This window comes from Loxodonta africana, chromosome 8, assembly GCF_030014295.1.
Source record: "Loxodonta africana isolate mLoxAfr1 chromosome 8, mLoxAfr1.hap2, whole genome shotgun sequence".
NCBI lineage: Eukaryota > Metazoa > Chordata > Mammalia > Proboscidea > Elephantidae > Loxodonta > Loxodonta africana.
In genome coordinates, this window is record NC_087349.1 from 32,278,401 (window position 1) to 32,296,017 (window position 17,617).

At 39.3% G+C, this 17,617-nt stretch overlaps 1 protein-coding gene across 6 annotated transcripts in view; it reads right to left on the reverse strand.

The window, feature by feature from the left end:
• ST7 (suppression of tumorigenicity 7) overlaps positions 1-17,617 on the reverse strand; it is a 319,762-nt gene that overhangs the window by 115,887 nt on the left and 186,258 nt on the right. For all 6 annotated transcript variants that reach the window (XM_064289784.1, XM_064289783.1, XM_023544581.2 and 3 more), the window contains 2 exons: positions 4,777-4,831; positions 4,020-4,135 (listed from right to left, as the gene is read on the reverse strand). In XM_064289784.1, the coding sequence (XP_064145854.1) occupies positions 4,020-4,135; positions 4,777-4,831 (171 nt within the window). The remainder of the gene's footprint in view (positions 1-4,019; positions 4,136-4,776; positions 4,832-17,617) is intronic.

Consider the following 17,617-nt stretch of genomic DNA (forward strand, 5'->3'; position numbering starts at 1 on the left):
TTTGCTTAACCTGTGTTCCTGCTCCCAGAATGTACCTGCAGACCCAGGTTTTGTGTATCAGTTTCTGAACAAATCATGGGAAGCTCAGTTGCTTAGAATATTTATTGTACTATGGTTTTCTACCACGGCAAAGAGTACCTTTTAAAAATGAGTATCAATCTCCCTATTTAATATGTTTTATAAATTCAGATTTTATAAATCAGCTTCATAAGAATTTATAGATATTCCTTTTTAAAAAAGATTTGTTTAGCTATTTACTTTGCATAATTTTGATACTATAAAAGTATCAGAAGGGTTATTTGGAACTTGAGCAGTGTGAAAAGAAAGGCTCTAAGAAATGGTAACCAGGGTCTCTGTTAGGACAGAAACAAATATGGCCTTCACCAGCTGACGCCATATCCCTATTCAATGCTACTCAACCTATATGTTGTTGTTAGGTGCTGTCCAGTTAATTTTCGGCTCAGAGCAACCCCGAGTGACACAGTAGAACTGCCCCAGATGGTTTTCTAGGCTGTAATCTTTATGGGAGCAGATTGCCAGGTCTTTCTCCCTCAGAGTTGCTGGGTGGGTTTGAACTGTCAACCTTTCAGTTAACAGCCAAGTGCTTATCTGTTGCACCACCAGGGCTCCTTGTGAACCTGTATTTAGGCATATAAATCACACTAAAATATATTCAATAATCATTTTAATTCACTGAATCCCCATTTCTAACTAGAATATTATCACTGAGACAAGACTCTTTCTTCTATCTCAGCCATGTTTCTTTTTTTTTTAACTTTTATTAAGCTTCAAGTGAACGTTTACAAATCCAATCAGTCTGTCACATATATGTTTACATACATCTTACTCCGTACTCCCACCTGCTCTTCCCCTATTGAGTCAGCCCTTTCAGTCTCTCCTTTCATGACAATTTTGCCAGCTTCCCTCTCTCTCTATCCTCCCATCTCTCCTCCAGACAAGAGCTGCCAACACACTCTCAACTGTCCACCTCATATAATTAGCTCACTCTTCATCAGCATCTCTCTCCCACCCGCTGACCACTCCCTTTCATGTCTGATGAGTTGTCTTTGGGGATGGTTCCTGTCCTGTGCCGACAGAAGGTCTGGGGAGCATGGCCGCCGGGATTCCTCTAGTCGCAGTCAGACCATTAAGTATGGTCTTTTTATGAGAATTTGGGGTCTGCATCCCACTGATCTCCTGCTCACTCAGGAGTTCTCTGTTGTGCTCCCTGTTAGGGCAGTCATCGATTGTGGCCGGGCACAAACTAGTTCTCCTGGTCTCAGGATGATGTAGGTCTCTGGTTCATGTGGCCCTTTCTGTCTCTTGGGCTCCTAGTTGTCGTGTGACCTTGGTGTTCTTCATTTTCCTTTGCTCCAGGTGGGTTGAGACCAATTGATGCATCTTAGATGGCCGCCTGTTAGCATTTAAGACCCCAGACGCCACATTTCAAAGTGGGATGCAGAATGTTTTCATAATAGAATTATTTTGCCAATTGACTTAGAAGTCCCCTCAAACCATGTTCCCCAGACACCCGCCCCTGCTCCGCTGACCTTTGAAGCATTCATTTTATCCCGGAAACTTCTTTGCTTTTGGTCCAGTCCAATTGAGCTGACCTTCCATGTATTGAGTATTGTCTTTCCCTTCACCTAAAGCAGTTCTTATCTACTGATTAATCAATAAAAAACCCTCTCCCTCCCTCCCTCCCCGCCTCGTAACCACAAAAGTATGTGTTCTTCTCAGTTTTTAGTATTTCCCAAGATCTTATAATAGTGGTCTTATACAATATTTGTCCTTTTGCCTCCGACTAATTTTGCTCAGCATAATGCCTTCCAGGTTCCTCCATGTTACGAAATGTTTCACAGATTCGTCACTGTTCTTTATCGATGCGTAGTATTCCATTGTGTGAATATACCACAATTTATTTACCCATTCATCCGTTGATGGACATCTTGGTTGCTTCCAGCTTTTTGCTGTTGTAAACAGAGCTGCAATAAACATGGCTGTGCATATATCTGTTTGTGTGAAGGGATTTCTGGGTTGTATGGTAGTTCTATTTCTAACTGTATAAGATAACGCCAGATAGATTTCCAAAGTGGTTGTACCATTTTACATTCCCACCAGCAGTGTATAAGAGTTCCAATCTCTCCGCAGCCTCTCCAACATTTATTATTTTGTGTTTTTTGGATTAATGCCAGCCTTGTTGGTGTGAGATGGAATCTCATCGTAGTTTTAATTTGCATTTCTCTAATGGCTAATGATTGAGAGCATTTTCTCATGTATCTGTTGGCTGCCTGAATATCTTCTTTAGTGAAATGTGTATTCATATCCTTTGCCCACTTCTTGATTGGGTTGTTTGTCTTTTTGTGGTTGAGTTTTGACAGAATCATGTGGATTTTAGAGATCAGGCGCTGGTCTGAGATGTCATAGCTGAAAATTCTTTCCCAGTCTGTAGGTGGTCTTTTTACTCTTTTGGTGAAGTCTTTAGATGAGCATAGATGTTTGATTTTTAGGAGCTCCCAGTTATCGGGTTTCTCTTCATGAAATGTTTTTTTTGACAATGAATGTGACACCACTCCTCTTCAGTCTATCATTTCCAGCAGAGTAGGCCATATGATTGTCTGATTCAAAATAACCAATTCCAGTCCATTTGTAGCTCACTAATGCCTAGAATATCAGTCTTTACGTGTTCTATTTCATTATTGAAGACTTCAGTTTTCCTAGATTTATACTATGTACTTTCCACATTCTGATTATTAATGGATATTTACAGCTGTTTCTTCTCATTTTGAGTCTTGCCACATCAGCGTACGAAGATCCTGAAAGCTTGACTCCATCTGAGTCATTAAGGTCTACTCTGCTTTACGGAGGCAGCTCTGCCCCAGTTGTCTTTTGAGTGCCTTCCAAAATGAGGGGCTTGTCTTCTAGCACTATATCAGACAAATGTTTCGCTGCTATTCACAAGGTTTTCATTGGCCAGTTTTTTTTAGAAGTCATCATGTCCTTCTTAACAGTCTGTCTTAGTCTGGAAGCTCCGCTGAAACCTGTCCACCATGGGTGTCCCTGCTGGTATTCGAAATATTGGTGGTAGCATAGCTTCCAGCATCACAGCAACATGAAAGCCACCACAGTAAAGGCTGGCAAACAAGTGGTAGGAAGACTGCGTCTGGACAGGTCCCAAGGGGTCCGAGAAAGCAGGAGCTTGTCAGTGCCTGCCTCTGGCTTTTCAGCTCCTCCAGGTCCACTGCGGAAGACATCACCGAATCCCACCAAGACTATGCCAAATGTTGTAGAGAAAATACTCTCCGATTCTCTCGGTGGCGGCGGGCGGCCCGGGAGGCGGTGCCGCCCCCTGCCCGCGGACTCCTCAGCTCAGCCGGCCGCCGACCCGCCGGCCCCTGGCAGCTGCTGAGGCCACCGGCGTGGGAGCGGCGGGCCGGGGCGTCGGCGGAGGCTGGAGTGGGCGCAGCGGCGACCGCCATGGCGTTCCTAAGACTCCGCGACCAGGTAGGTGAGGGGCGACGGAGGGGCAGCCTCAGCCATGTTTCTTTAATATGTAAATTCAAATCATGCATTTTTTAAAAATCCCACTTAAAAATTATAATGAGTGAACTCACTACTACCCTGATACTTCATTGTGATAAAGCCTTTATTTAAGGAGCCGAATTCTGGGTGTTACTAGTCAATCTCCAATTTAATATTTTATTTATTGAGGTTTTTATAGAATAAGCCAAAACAAAAAACCAAACCCATTGCCGTCGAGTTGATTCCGACTTATTGTGACCCTACAGAACAGAGTAGAAAGAACTGTTCCACATGGTTTCCAAGGAGCCGCTGGTGTATTCAAACTGTTGACCTTTCTGGTTAGCAGTCAAGCTGTTAACCACTGTACCAGTCAACCTCCAATTTACTATTTTATTCATTGAGCTTTTTATAAGACAGATATTCTAAAAGTGGAAACTCTGATAGTCAAACAAACAAACAAAAGCCTCCCACTCAGCCACTATCTGAAGTTTCCATACTTGCATCTGCAGGACGCATATGGTCAGAGTCACAAGTAAAGAATGTCTGGTGGTCCTGGGCAGAGAGATTCATGTCATAGTAAGTCAGAGGCTCTCGTCCTGTCACCCAAGTGTACCTAGGGAAGGGAAATAAAACGGTCGAACACTTTTAAGAGAAGAAGACCAACAAAATATTAAGCTGCATAGGAATTGAAAAATAAACCATTAACTATGTACTAAAACAGTTTTGCTAAAGGATACAAAATGCATATATATATATATTTTTAAAACATCCTATTTTCCCTTCAGGAAGTATCTCAGGAGGAAAAAAGGAGGCATTTCTCCCTAAATTTCTGTCTTAAAAATTTACTAGCACCAGATAATGAAAACCTTCTGTAATTAGTACTATAAATAGATGTTTCCCAAGAAACTATGACAATTCTGATTTGCCTAATTATTTTGCTAAATTAAATTCCAACATAACTTCTGTGACATTTTTATAACCATGTTCCAAGCAAGTTTCAAAATGTTTTGATTCTTTGAAAAGAGTAAGTGTAATAGAAAAATTCTAAAAATGTACATTTTTGTTCATTATCTCAATGCCAATGATAATGTATGTATAAAACAGAAATACCAAAACATTTGAGGATAGTATCAAAAAACGGAAGAACTAAACAGACTGTTGCAATGGCCTCTAAATGAACCGGCAAAAACATTTGCTGCTGTCTTTGCTCTCTGAACCAGATCTATTTGTTTTCCAAGCTGTCAAAATACTTACCGATTATATTCAGCACCTCTAAACAAATTTAGTGGATTTCGCCATACTTTGCATTCTGCAACAAAGAGAAACATGAAAATGTTACACATAAGTTCAGAAACCCTAAAAGTTAATTAACTCAGCAAAACACCCTTCCTGGCCATTTGATAAGATAATTTTATTCTTCACCCCATGTAGAAGATCTCTGGGTGGTTAGTCAGGAAATGTGGCTTAGACACCAGGGCTTGTAAAAAGTTCCACCTAATCTCTCTGGGCCTGAGTTTCCTCATTTGCTAAATCAACATACATGCCAAAATCAGCTAGTTCCTAACTTCTGTGGTCATTTCAGGAGGTCTGACAGATTTTATGAGTTTATTTCTGAAATAACAGCTAGAAGGTAAAGGTTTAGGTAGAAGCAAAACCAGTTTGTTTTTTATACATACCCAGGAGTGGAACTGCTGATATGGTAATGCCAGCAGCATCACCATTTGAAGTTTCCACCAGCAGTGGATGAGGGCTCCAATTTATTCACACCTTAGCCAACATTTGTTATTTTCTGTTTTTCTGTTAAGCCATGTGGGTGTGAAGTGGTATTTCACTGCAGTTTTGATTTACATTTCCCTGATGACTATAATTAGCACCCTGGTGGCACAGTGGTTAAAAGCTGGGCTGCTAACAAAAAGGCTGGCAATTCAAATCTACCAGCTGCTCCTTGGAAACCCCATGGGGCAGTTCTACTTTGTCCTATAGGCTGGCTGTAAGTCAGAACTAACTCGACAGCAATGAGTTTTTTAGTTTAATGACCAGTGATGTTCAGCATGTTTTCATGCACTTATGGGCCATTTGTATAACTTCTTTGATGAAATGTCTATTCAAGTTGTTAGCTCATTTTTCTATTGGGTTGTCCTTTTGTCTTTGATTATAGGATGTCTTAGTCATCCAGTGCTGCTGTAACAAATATCACAAGTGGATGGCTTTAACAAAGAGAAATTTATTCTCTCACAGTCTAGTAGGCTACAAGTCCAAATTCAGGGCATCAGCTTCTGGGGAAGGCTTGCTCTCTCTGTTGGCTCTGAAGGAAGGTCCTTCTCGTCAATTTTCCCCTGGACTAGGAGCTTCTCTGTGCAGGAACCCTGGGTCCAAAGGATGCGCTCTTCTCCTAGTGCTTCTTTCTTAGTGGTATGAGGTCTTCCCTCTTCCCCCGCTCTGCTCCCTTCCCATTTCTTTTAGCTTTTGTAAGATAAAAGGTTGTACAGGCCACACCCCAGGGAAACTTCCTTTACTTTGGATCAGGGATGTGACCTTAGTAAGAGTGTTAAAATCCCACCATAATCCTCTTTAACATAAAATTACAATCACAAAATGGAGGACAAGCACATAATTCTGGGAATCATGGCCTAATCAAGTTGACACATATTTTGAGGGGACACAATTCAATCCACGACATAGGATTTCTTTATTTATTCTGGATATATAGGGCCACTATGAGTTGGAATTGACTTGACAGCAGTGGGTTTGGTTTGTTTTTTTTTATTAATCCCTTATGTGATATACGATTTCCAAATATTTTCTCCCATTCTGTGGGTTGTCTTTTCACTTTTTTTTGACAATGTTCTTTGAAACATCAAAGTTTTAATTTGACAAATTCCAATTTATCTGTTTTTCCTTTTGTTGCTCATGCTTTTGGTGTCATACCTAAGAATCCATGGCTAAATCCAAGGTCCTGAAGATTTACTCCTTGTTTTCTTCTAAGAGTTTGATAGTTCTAGCTCTTATATTTAGGTCATTGATCCACTTTGAGTTAGTTTCTGTATACGTAGGAGTCCAGCTTCATTGTTATGCATGGGAAATCCAGTTGTCCCAACACTATTTACTGAAGAGACTATTCTTTCCCCACTGAATGGACCTGACAACCTTATCAAAAATCAACTGGCCATAGTTGTGTGGGTACTCCAAATGCATTCTTAAAATAATTTCATACAAGATAAGTTAAACTTAAGCTCTAGAGCATAATATGTGAAGACCCTTAGACTCTTAATTAGGGTCTATACAAATACTGATTTTGTGATAATTCAGCAGAGCCCAGATTACTTTTGCATTAGAGAAAGGGAGTATTAAGAAAATTAATAATATTAGCATTAATGTAGGGAGAAATACTATAAATTGTTTTAAAGCATTTTAACATTGTCCACATACACAGACATAATTTACTAATCATCATACTAATATCAGAATGTAAGTATGCACTAATTGATTGTATGTCCTTATTATACAAAGACCACAGGACTTTAACTTAAAAACTTCAATCATTAGCTTAAAAACTGTGCTATAGTATGCTTGTGACTAATAAGCTACTATTCCTTTAATACAGCCTATGATTAACACTTTCCACGGATACACATTTCTTTGGAAGACTAAGGTTTTATTTTATATTAGAATATAAAATCAGTTAACAGTACTCAAATCATCCACGCGAGTAGTCAGCCAAAAACATACCCAAAGCATAATCACACAAAAGTAATCCCTTATTGTAGAAATCAAAAGATGAGGGGTTTGTTAGGATTCTCTTCTCCTGTACCTTCAATGCCCATCCATCAAATGAGCACTAATTTGAGTGCCCAGTGAGGGAAAAAAGCAAGTAAATCATCAATTAAAATACAATGTGATAATGGAGAGCACTATGTGTACTCTCAATAAATATTTGTAAAGATAACAAATGAAAGATGTATACAGAACAAGGAGACATGTTTTTATTTTAAAAAGACAAACTTAAGGAGGCAGGGCCAAGATGGTGGAGCAGTCAGGCACTCCGGTGGTCCCTCTTACAACAAAGACTCGAAAAAACAAGTGCATCGATTATATATATGACAAGCTAGGAACCCTGAACATCAAAAGCAAAGTTAAGAAATCAGACTGAGTGGCAAGGGGAGGGAGAGACAGTTCAGAAGTTGCTGGACTTGACTTGGTGGGAACCGGCGCCCCCAGCCCCGATCCCCTGGCACGACCACAGTGTGCTGGCGGTAGCATGCTGGATGCAGTTTTCTCAGCCACAGACAGGGAGTGGTAGAATCTACTCATGCCTCAGGAATCAGTGGAGAACAGCTCTCTCGGCAGAAGTTAAGTGCTTGCATCTAACTTACTGTGTGGATCTAAAAACACCCCTGCTAAAAGAACTCTTTCCCATTTATCTGATCCCTCCTCCCTCTGCCCTAGGCCCCAAGCCAGCTTCAGTGACAGTTGATTTCCCTGGGCCTGAGATAGGTCCTGCTGCGTGTCCTGAGCCATTCTCCCAGCCTTGGAGAACAAATTAACAAATGGGGGAAAAATAATCTGCTGGCTACCCAGTGCTGGAAACTTAGGGAAGAAGAGGGTCCTGTCCTGGCACAAATGGTCTGTGAACTTTGAATGCCTTTCACCCCTGCAGGGACTCCTGTGGCCCCATTTCAGTAGCTAGGCCTTTGTTGTTACAGCGCAAAGGCGTATGTGCTTGAGGTCTGACTTTAACTGTTTCAGCTGTGCAGTGGAGAGGCGCGTTCTTGACGTTTGACACTACTCTATTAAGCAGGGTCCTCACCTACTCACATCAGGGGCCTAAGGACTGGTGGCTCCACGCATGCCACTTAGCCACCCGAGACAGGGGTCCAAGGATAAGTGATGCCTCTCGGTCCTTACAGTTAAAAGCACTGGGTGCCTATGGCACAGCTGCAGAGCCCACCCACCTGTGCGCTCTAGAGAACAACAGAGGCACACCTTCCTTACAGACACTCGGGGACGGTTGTTAGCCCCCTGCCTTGCTCAGAGTGTGACCCTTCTACTGCAACCAGAAACCTGTGCAGACACCAATCACAACTGCTCCTCTAAGACCATATGTGAAAGCCTGGACCACATAGTTGGTAACCAACTACCTGGACACCTGACCTGAATCCATGCAAGAAAACTGATGGACTCCTAAGCTCATATACCTGGTAACAGCTCCAGCCATCTGGTGAGAGGACATTACAGCTTCAAAGGCTCCAATAATCAAGCTAACTCACCCCAGCAGCCTATTTGGGTATATCAAAACAAAACAAAGCAAGAAGCCAAGACACAGTAAGCAAACATAAAATAAATTAATACAATAACTTATAAATGGCTCGGAGAAAATAGGCAATATCAAATCACAAAAAGATAAACTTAACTTTAAATTAGGACAGAATTCCACTTAAAATTTACTCAGTATTTATAAACAATGGCCCTAAATTGTCCTAAGTTTGCCATTTAGGAAATTATCTTTGCTCAGTTAGTTCAATATCTCTGAATTTTGTTCTTAAGAAACTGAGATTCAGTGATTGCAAATGGCCACTGTTTCACCTGGCACTGACTAGAAAATGATGCTTCCTTAAATCATCATTTTTTCTCCACACATAAGGCCCCTTAAAGGCATTGACTCCAGATCATGGATTGAAACACACTGGAGAGTCAAGAGCCATGATTCCTGTCCCTGTGGCTTTTCTAACTCTAGGACCACCTCACCCCAGCTCCCTTCTTAGGGAATCTCTTTCAAAGTTAAAAGCGCTCTTCTTGAAGCTACATGAATATTACAGGGTTAATATTTAGCATATAATAAAGATACAGATTTATATACAAGGATTCTCATGGTAGCATTATTGATGGTAAAATGGGCATGTTTTAAGACATACTTCTTCCCACTAGGTTTCATTCAAAATATTAGTAAAAAGTTTCTGAAAAATATTTTGTCTCCAACAAATACATTATTAAACTGCATGGAAGGATAAGCACTGTTCAAACATCAACTGATAAGTTACAAAAGCAAATTTCAATTCTATTATATATCAGATGCAAATGAAATTATTCCTAAACAACAATAACTCCAAAGAGGGACAGTGTGTATACCCAAAGTACTCACTGAACAGTATCTAAAGATGCTGCTTGATTATAGAGCCAGCAGGGGGTGCAGCAAACATTATGAAATATATGCTTTTATGGCTTCTAAAAAGTTTAGTTTATTAAAGAACTATTTTTTATTAAAGAACTATAATTAGAAAAAAATCATTGTTAACATGTGTGTCATATATGTGTTTTGTATTCAGTTTTCTTTAACTGTCTCTGAAACTTAGAAATGAGGATCTAGGTTATTTTAACATATAGAAAGTGTTCTCAGTGAGAGAAAATATGTTATAAAGAAATACATATAAATGTCTTCATTAGCTCTACCTTTTAAATTAAGGGTACAGGACAGGTGTAATTTTCTTGTAAGAAATAACTGAAGGGGTAGTAATCTAGCTACCAAATATGGACAAAAAAAAAAAAGCAAACCCAGTGCCGTCGAGTCAATTCTGACTCATAGAGACCCTATAGGACAGAGTAGAACTGCCCCATAGAGTTTCCAAGGAGCGCCTGGTGGATTCGAACTGCTGACCCTTTGGTTAGCAGCTGTAGCACTTAACCACTATGCCACCAGGGTTTCCAAATTAGGTCATAGCTACATTATTTCTTCTTTGCTGTTTTGTTCCCATGCTCTTATCTGTACTATAAAAACCCCCTTAGTCTGTAATCACTCCAGGGAACATACCTCATAAATACCAGGCTGTCTGATGGGTTAGTGATATGGGTAAAGGATGTAAATGCCAAACATATTAAAATATGATGATTTACGTCAAGAAATGGAACTCAGGTCTCTAGCGGATAAAAGTTTATCCCATGACGCTCAGATTCTTATCTTATTTGTGCTTTTGAGGAGTAAATACCATATTTCAAATCAGATTTAAGATTTTACTCCAAATAGAATTTTCCATCTTCCTTTAACTCAGGCTCTTTGGAAGCACTGAAAGTTGACTGGGACTCCATTAAGGGCTTGCTAATATCATTAATAGGTTATATGCCCCTGAGACAATGAACTTGTGTCACACGATGGCTTCCATTTTCAGCAGTTCACAATAGAGCCTCTATCCACAACTGCGGACACAAATGTTCACCACACCTCAGCATGCATGCAAGAATGCAACTGAAGAGAAAGAGAAGCAGCAAATATTGGAATACCCATTGCCATAGAGTCAATTCCAGCTCACAGTGACCCTATAGGAAAGAGTCGAACTGTCCCATACAGTTTCCAAGGCTATAATCTTTTACAGAAGCAGACTGCCACATCTTTCTCCCGTGGAGTGGCTGGTGGGTTCAAACTGCCAACCTTTTGGTTAGCAGCCAAGTGCTTACCACTGCACCACCAGGGCTCCTTAAATATTGGAATAGCACTTGTTTAGTTCCCAAAGTCTGCAGAAGAGATTTCCTCCTTTGTCATAATGGGATGATTACAAGTTTCTGTGTAGGAGACAACATAGAAGAGAATGCTTACTACCATCAAGGATTTCTAAAGCCTGGCCCCAATCTTCTTTTCAGCCTTCCCTCTCACTATCCCCTACTAAAACCTTCAGTCACAGTCACACTTATTTTGTGTTTTTTCATATTCAGTTACTCCTCCAGAACGCCCTCCCCATCACTCATAGAACAGTTAGGTTAAACATATATTGAGTGACTATTAGGTATTCATCCCTGCACTAGGCCCTGGGTTATGAAAAAAGATACGACTTATGACATAGAGGAGTTACAGTCTTGGTGGAAAAATAAAAAGGACATTGAACCCACTACCTGACATTCTATAGAAAGAATAAACATTCTCAGAGAATCACAGATTTTCCCTTTGTCACAGTTTTCAAGGAAAAATAGAACTTAATTCTCAAAGAAACCCAAGAGGGCTTTTAATCACATAGAAGAGAATATCATTCTAAATCCAACTTACTTAACTCTTAAAATGTTTTTTTCCCTAAAATAAAAAAATAATGTAGAATCCTCAATCCTAGGGCATTCAAAATATGTAAATTACTAATTCATAACCTACTAGTTACCTCCTCTTCCCAGAATCTAAAATCTGATAATGATGGTACTATTGTTATTAAAATAAAATTTTAATATTAATGAAAATAATTAATAAATTAATATTAATAAAATTTTTATTGTTATTAAAACTAGCATCAGCTTTTATGGTAGCAATAACTTGATTTCTCATACAGGGTCTGGGAGCACAGGTAGGACAGTGGTTAAGAGCTCAGCTGCTAACCCAAAGGTCAGCAGTTTGAATCCTCCAGTCGATCCCTGGAAACCCTATGTGGCAGTTCCACCTTGTCCTACAAGGGTCACTGTGAGTTGGAATTGACTCGACGGTAATGGATTTGGTATGGTTTGGTTACACAGGGGCTCAAAGCTCAAGTCATCTATGTCCTTAACATAAATTAGTGAGGAGCATGTAGTAAAAAAAAAAAATTTTCTTTTTTATGTAGTAGGCCTTTTTTACAGAAGGAAAAAGTAAAGCATAGGTAAGCTAGATAATTTCCCTAAACTGCACAGTAAGTGAGATATAGGCCTGAGGCCCAGACTGCCCAACCCTTGCCCACAATGTACAATAGAACTGTTAATCTACAACAACATATTCTGAAAATCCTGGAACTTCATCGATTAAATTTTCCACTAGGGAAACAGTTTTGAAAACTCCTTTGAGGAAATGTTAGGCTCTTTTTAATAATACAGACAGTCCCCAACTTAGGATGTTTTTGAGTTACAACAAACTGCACTTAAAACTCTCTCTCTTTTTTTTTGGCTTACATAATGTGTGTATAACCGAAGAAGCAGGGATCACCGATGTTGAAGCTGTAAATTTATATGTAATGTTTCCAACCTCCAAAGACAAATACATGTCAGATTTATAAAGATAGTGATAATAAAAGGCAATAATAATGGAAAAAAAGAGGTAACCAACTTATGTCAGAACCAACTTATGATGAAGTTGTTAGAACAGAACATAGGGGACTACCTGTATTTTTACACACTTCAACTTCAAAGAACAGTATTAAAGGGCCCTACCTAAAGTTTTATAAGATGCATTATGTCAATCAAGACAAACTCAAGGCAATCAATTTTTGAACAGGTGATTCTGCAAATATTTATTAGTTCTGACGTCTTAGAAATGAATACCCAATTCCCCATGTCACACGGATTAATTTTAAGGAATCATTAAGCATTCAAAAATACCTATTTTTCTAACTAATTTAGCTTTAACTGTTTTCATAACTTTTCAAAATAATTATTTTGGAAAAATTATTATTAGAAGTACAGGCACAAAATAACAGGTAGGTGGCTTTCAATTCAACATATAATGTTGCACCCTCAAATTCTTTTACGGAGTAAGGAAAGATAAATATGTTATTAAGGCCATTTTTATTGATCTTCTTTACTCAAGATAGTATACTTTTTTCTTCAGGAATATTGCCAAGACAGTTAAATCTTTAATTTCATATATTTCTCATCGGTCATTTCTGACCTAAGTCAATCAACTCTACCAAATGATGTGGAAATTGTGAAATAAGAATATTAAATAAATGTTCACCAGGGACTAAAACTGTTTTAGGCATTTGTACCATTTAACTGAACACCTAATTCATACAACATAAATTTTAGCGGCAAAAGATTTTAAAAGATGTTACAAGCATTGGCTGAGAGAAACACTTTAAACAAACACATTAAACTTTGGCAAGTACAGATGGAGCTTCCCCTGACTGAGGCTATTAGACAGCATCTCCAAAGGTCCTTAGCCAAAGAAACCAAACCCACTGCAGTCAAATTGGTTCTGACTCATAATGACCTCATAGGGTTTCCAAAGATATAATCTCTACGGAAGCAGACTGCCACATCTTTCTCCCACGAGTCGCTGGTGGGTTCAAACAGCCAACCTTTTGGTTAACAGCCAAGAACTTTAACTACTGCACCACCATGGCCTTAGTATGTAGCAATTTGCGATTTTGCTAAGGGATATATCTGAAATGCAAGCACTGAAAGGCCAGGATGCAAAAGTAAGTCACTTGAGCTACTAGCTGACCACTAGCCATATCTCCAAGTGGTTGTGCCATTCTCCCCAGACATCTTCATATAGGAGTCAGCTCCTCTAGGGACATTGCCAAACCGTTGTCCTCTGACTTGCTATTTCTGCATGACCTCATTTAACCTCAAAACGACTCTATCAGGTGGATACTACTGTTATTCTCATATTTGCAGATTAAGATACCAAGGCTTAGGAAGGTTAAGTGACTTGTCTAAGGTCACACTGTAAATGACGGAGCCAAGAATAGGGCCACATCTGTCTGACCCTGGAGTCTGGGCTCTCCACCAATCCTGCCACTGGTCTGTTTCTAAAGTTTAGCCATTATCACTTCAGATATAATGACAGGTACTGTAGGACAGGTTCTAATAAAATTATTTATTTTGATTGTTTAATAATTATGTTAGTCCTGGGTGGGGTCAGTTAGTACTTATGAGCTTGGATTCTAAAGCAAGACTTCCCAGGTTACCAGCCATGTGGCCTTGGACAAATGACTTAACTAACCTTCCTGTACTTAGCTTCCTCAACCATAAAGTGGAGATAATAATAGTACTTGCCTCATGGGGTTATTGTGAGGATTAAATGAGATAATACAAGTAGAGCTGACAGTAGCAAGCACTAAGGGTGTTCGTTATCACTATTAGAACCATGTGGCTTTTTACAGGGAAAACTATTTGCTCTGGTGTTATTATTACAATTCAAGGAAATAGGAAGGCCTTAGGATGCACCCTTACACTCCCCCTGAGTTTCTTCTCCTCCATTGTTTTTCTTTAATTTATTCAGTGTTTGAACTGCCTCCAGAGATAATCAATATAGTGAACTTTAATTTAAAACTAAAGGTGAAACTCTTATAAAGATTAAATGAGATTAAAGTGAGATGATTTGTGACAGGAAGCCAAATGACTATCACCGGAGTTTATCTAAAAGTCTAGTTCTACGCAAAAGGCTATTAGAGTGTCTCAGAGAGCTGAAACTTAATTTTGGCAAGGATACCTCTCATGTGATGGAGTACCCTGCACTTTTCCAAGTAACTTGAAGAAGGGGAATGCTACAATCTTCTGTGTTTATGGCATCTTATTTGAGAACAGGGTAAATTATCCAACAGATGTTCCCATAAACCCAAATTCAGAATGTTACTGGGCCCTGAGAATCCCTGCCCTTAAGGCTGGGAGGAGCTCACCAAGTTTTAAATCCCTGTGCACCATCAGCTCATAAGCTAAGTAGAATTAAGAAATGGCAGTGAGAAATATGGTGATGTAGCAAATATTTCAGCAGGGTTTATCAAAAACTGAATATTTGGGAGAAAGACAGCGGTTTAGCTCCCAAATAAAGCATGACAAGTGAAATGTTCACAAGTGCTAGCCTAAGCCAAACAATCAGAAGTTTGGCTACAGTAAGAAGTTTGGTGGCACAGGGGTTAAGTGCTCGGCTGCTAACCGAAAGGTCAGAGGTTCAGTGAGAAACTGTAATTAACTACATCTCTCCTCTGGCCAACAATATAGACGACTGCAAATGTGAAGCAGGTCTGCACTCAGGCCACTTTGCATGGATCCAAAAGTTAAAAATATATATGAACAATCTGCCCTGTAACAATAGCAACCCCTCTCACCCCCCACCATGCGAAACCTTCTCAGGTATGCCAAGACTTTCGGCTTCTAGCCAAAACAAATAGTTCTTTAAGGAAAGAAGCTACAGGATAAGCCTTCAAATACACCAATGTTTTTAACTGGTATTTTCAGTTTATTTTTAGCTTTCTCAAAGATTTTCTCAGATAAGCAATGCCACTAAGCTATCTTTGTCAATATCTATAGGCCTTTGTTAGCCACATTATATTTCAAACAGCAAAGAGCTGTCTATGAAGTGCCAAGAAAATAACAGACCCACTCTTCAATTTTTAAGGCAATAAGGATTTCTAAACAAATTTCTCTGTTTTAAGGAAATACACTGATCCCCCAGCTTTGGGCCTTCTTTTATCCTTATAGGTAGCTAAAATCAGGATGTGAAGCAGAATTAAGGGTGGAGATAAACACAGACAGTGTCCTTTCACAGTATTTTTCTTATTCAAAAATAAAAATCACCAAAAGAAAAGAAGAAAAAAGATGGGATTAATCCTGTGGTATCTGGCACTGCAGCATTTGTTGAATTGAATTAGTCAAATATTAGAAGCCCAAATGTCAGGGAGAAATGGGGAGACTGAATCCTAAATATATATTTAACCAAAAAAAAAAAAAAAAAAAAAACTATCGCCATCTCAAAGAGACCAGCATAGAGTAGAACTGCCCCACAGGGTTTCCAAGGAACGCCTGGTGGATTCGAACTGCTCTTAACTACCATGCTACCAGGGTTTCCAAATATATACTTAGGCAAGGTAATTTCCATTTTCCTAAATGTAGCTATCTGATCATTACTAACTAAACTAACCTGTTGCTGTCGAGTCAATTCCGACTCATAGCAACCCTACAGGATAGAGTAGAACTGCCCCATAGAGTTTCCAAGGAGCGCCTAATGGATTTGAACTGCTGACCTTTCTGTCAGCAGCTGTAGCTCTTAACCACTATGCTACCGGGGTTTCCGAACATTATTAGAGATCAAATCACATGCGCTGTATCTATTATACTGGAAATGAATGGAGACATAGAATGTATAATAGGCACGAAGTAAATACTAGTGGAATTGAATTAGTAGTAACATTTCAAAAGCTCAGTCTTAGGCAGGTAAAAACTCCATACAAATAAAACTGGGAATTTCCATGATTACTATCGCTGAGTGTATTGTTATATGGGGCTTAGGATCTCCCTTACAAAGCCGTTGCTGTAGCAGCACTAAGAATAGCACCAAAATCTATGTAATGAATAAAAACCAAAATCTGTTGCCATCAAGTCAATTCTAACTCGGAGTAGAACTACCCCATAGGGTTTCCAAGGCTGCAAATCTTGACTGAAGCAGACTGCCATATCTTTGTCCTGTGGAGCGGCTGGTGGGTTTGAACCACTGACCTTTCAATCAGCAGCCAAGCACTTAGCCACTGCATCACCAGGAATGCTCATATAATGAATAAAACAGACTTAATCAAAGCATCCACTAAGAGAAGCAATAAAATAACAGTGACAATAAGAAGAATATGAACTCTTCATTGCATTAAAAAATGATGTCAAGAAATTTATATCGAGTAAAGAGAAAGAGAACTTTAATGAAAAGAAAATATAAATGTATTCAGTATGAACACAGTCCTCAACAAGGCTGCTCTCTGTTTTAATTTTCTACAATGTTCTGTGTCATTCAAAGAGAATAGTAACTTGAGTCAGAAGAACACATATAATCTGTGGGGCCTTTATTGCAGATGCAAATTGGTGGCAATTATCTGTAACTGCTTTTGTGATGATGACTGAATGATCAAGACTTTGCATTAGAATAATATGCAACATTTATTAGAGTAGGTGGTTAAAGTAATGTTCTGCTTTCCTGAGCTCGTTTTCTGTTTCTTTCACAAAGTCCCAGACGATTTTGTAACCTAATGGTGCCATCTCTCATGCCTGTACCCTTCAGGATGAAATAAATATGTACCTAAAGCTGCCCAGTGCCACTCTGGCTGGCTGGCAAAAATTCTATTGACAAACACCAGAAGAGAAGCTAGATAACTGGGAGCTCCTAAAAATCAAGCACTTAGGCTCATCAAAAGACCTCACCAAAAGAGTAAAAAGCAACCTACAAACTGGGAAAAAAAATTTGGTGTCTAATCTCTAAAGTCTACAAGATACTGCAAAACCTCAATAACAAAAAGACAAACAGCCCAATTAAAAAATGAGCAAAGGATATGAACAGGCACTTCATAAAAGAAGACATTCATGCAGCTACTAGATACATGAGGAAATGCTCACAATCATCAGCCATTAGAGAAATGCAAATCAAAACTACAATGAGATACCATCTCACCCC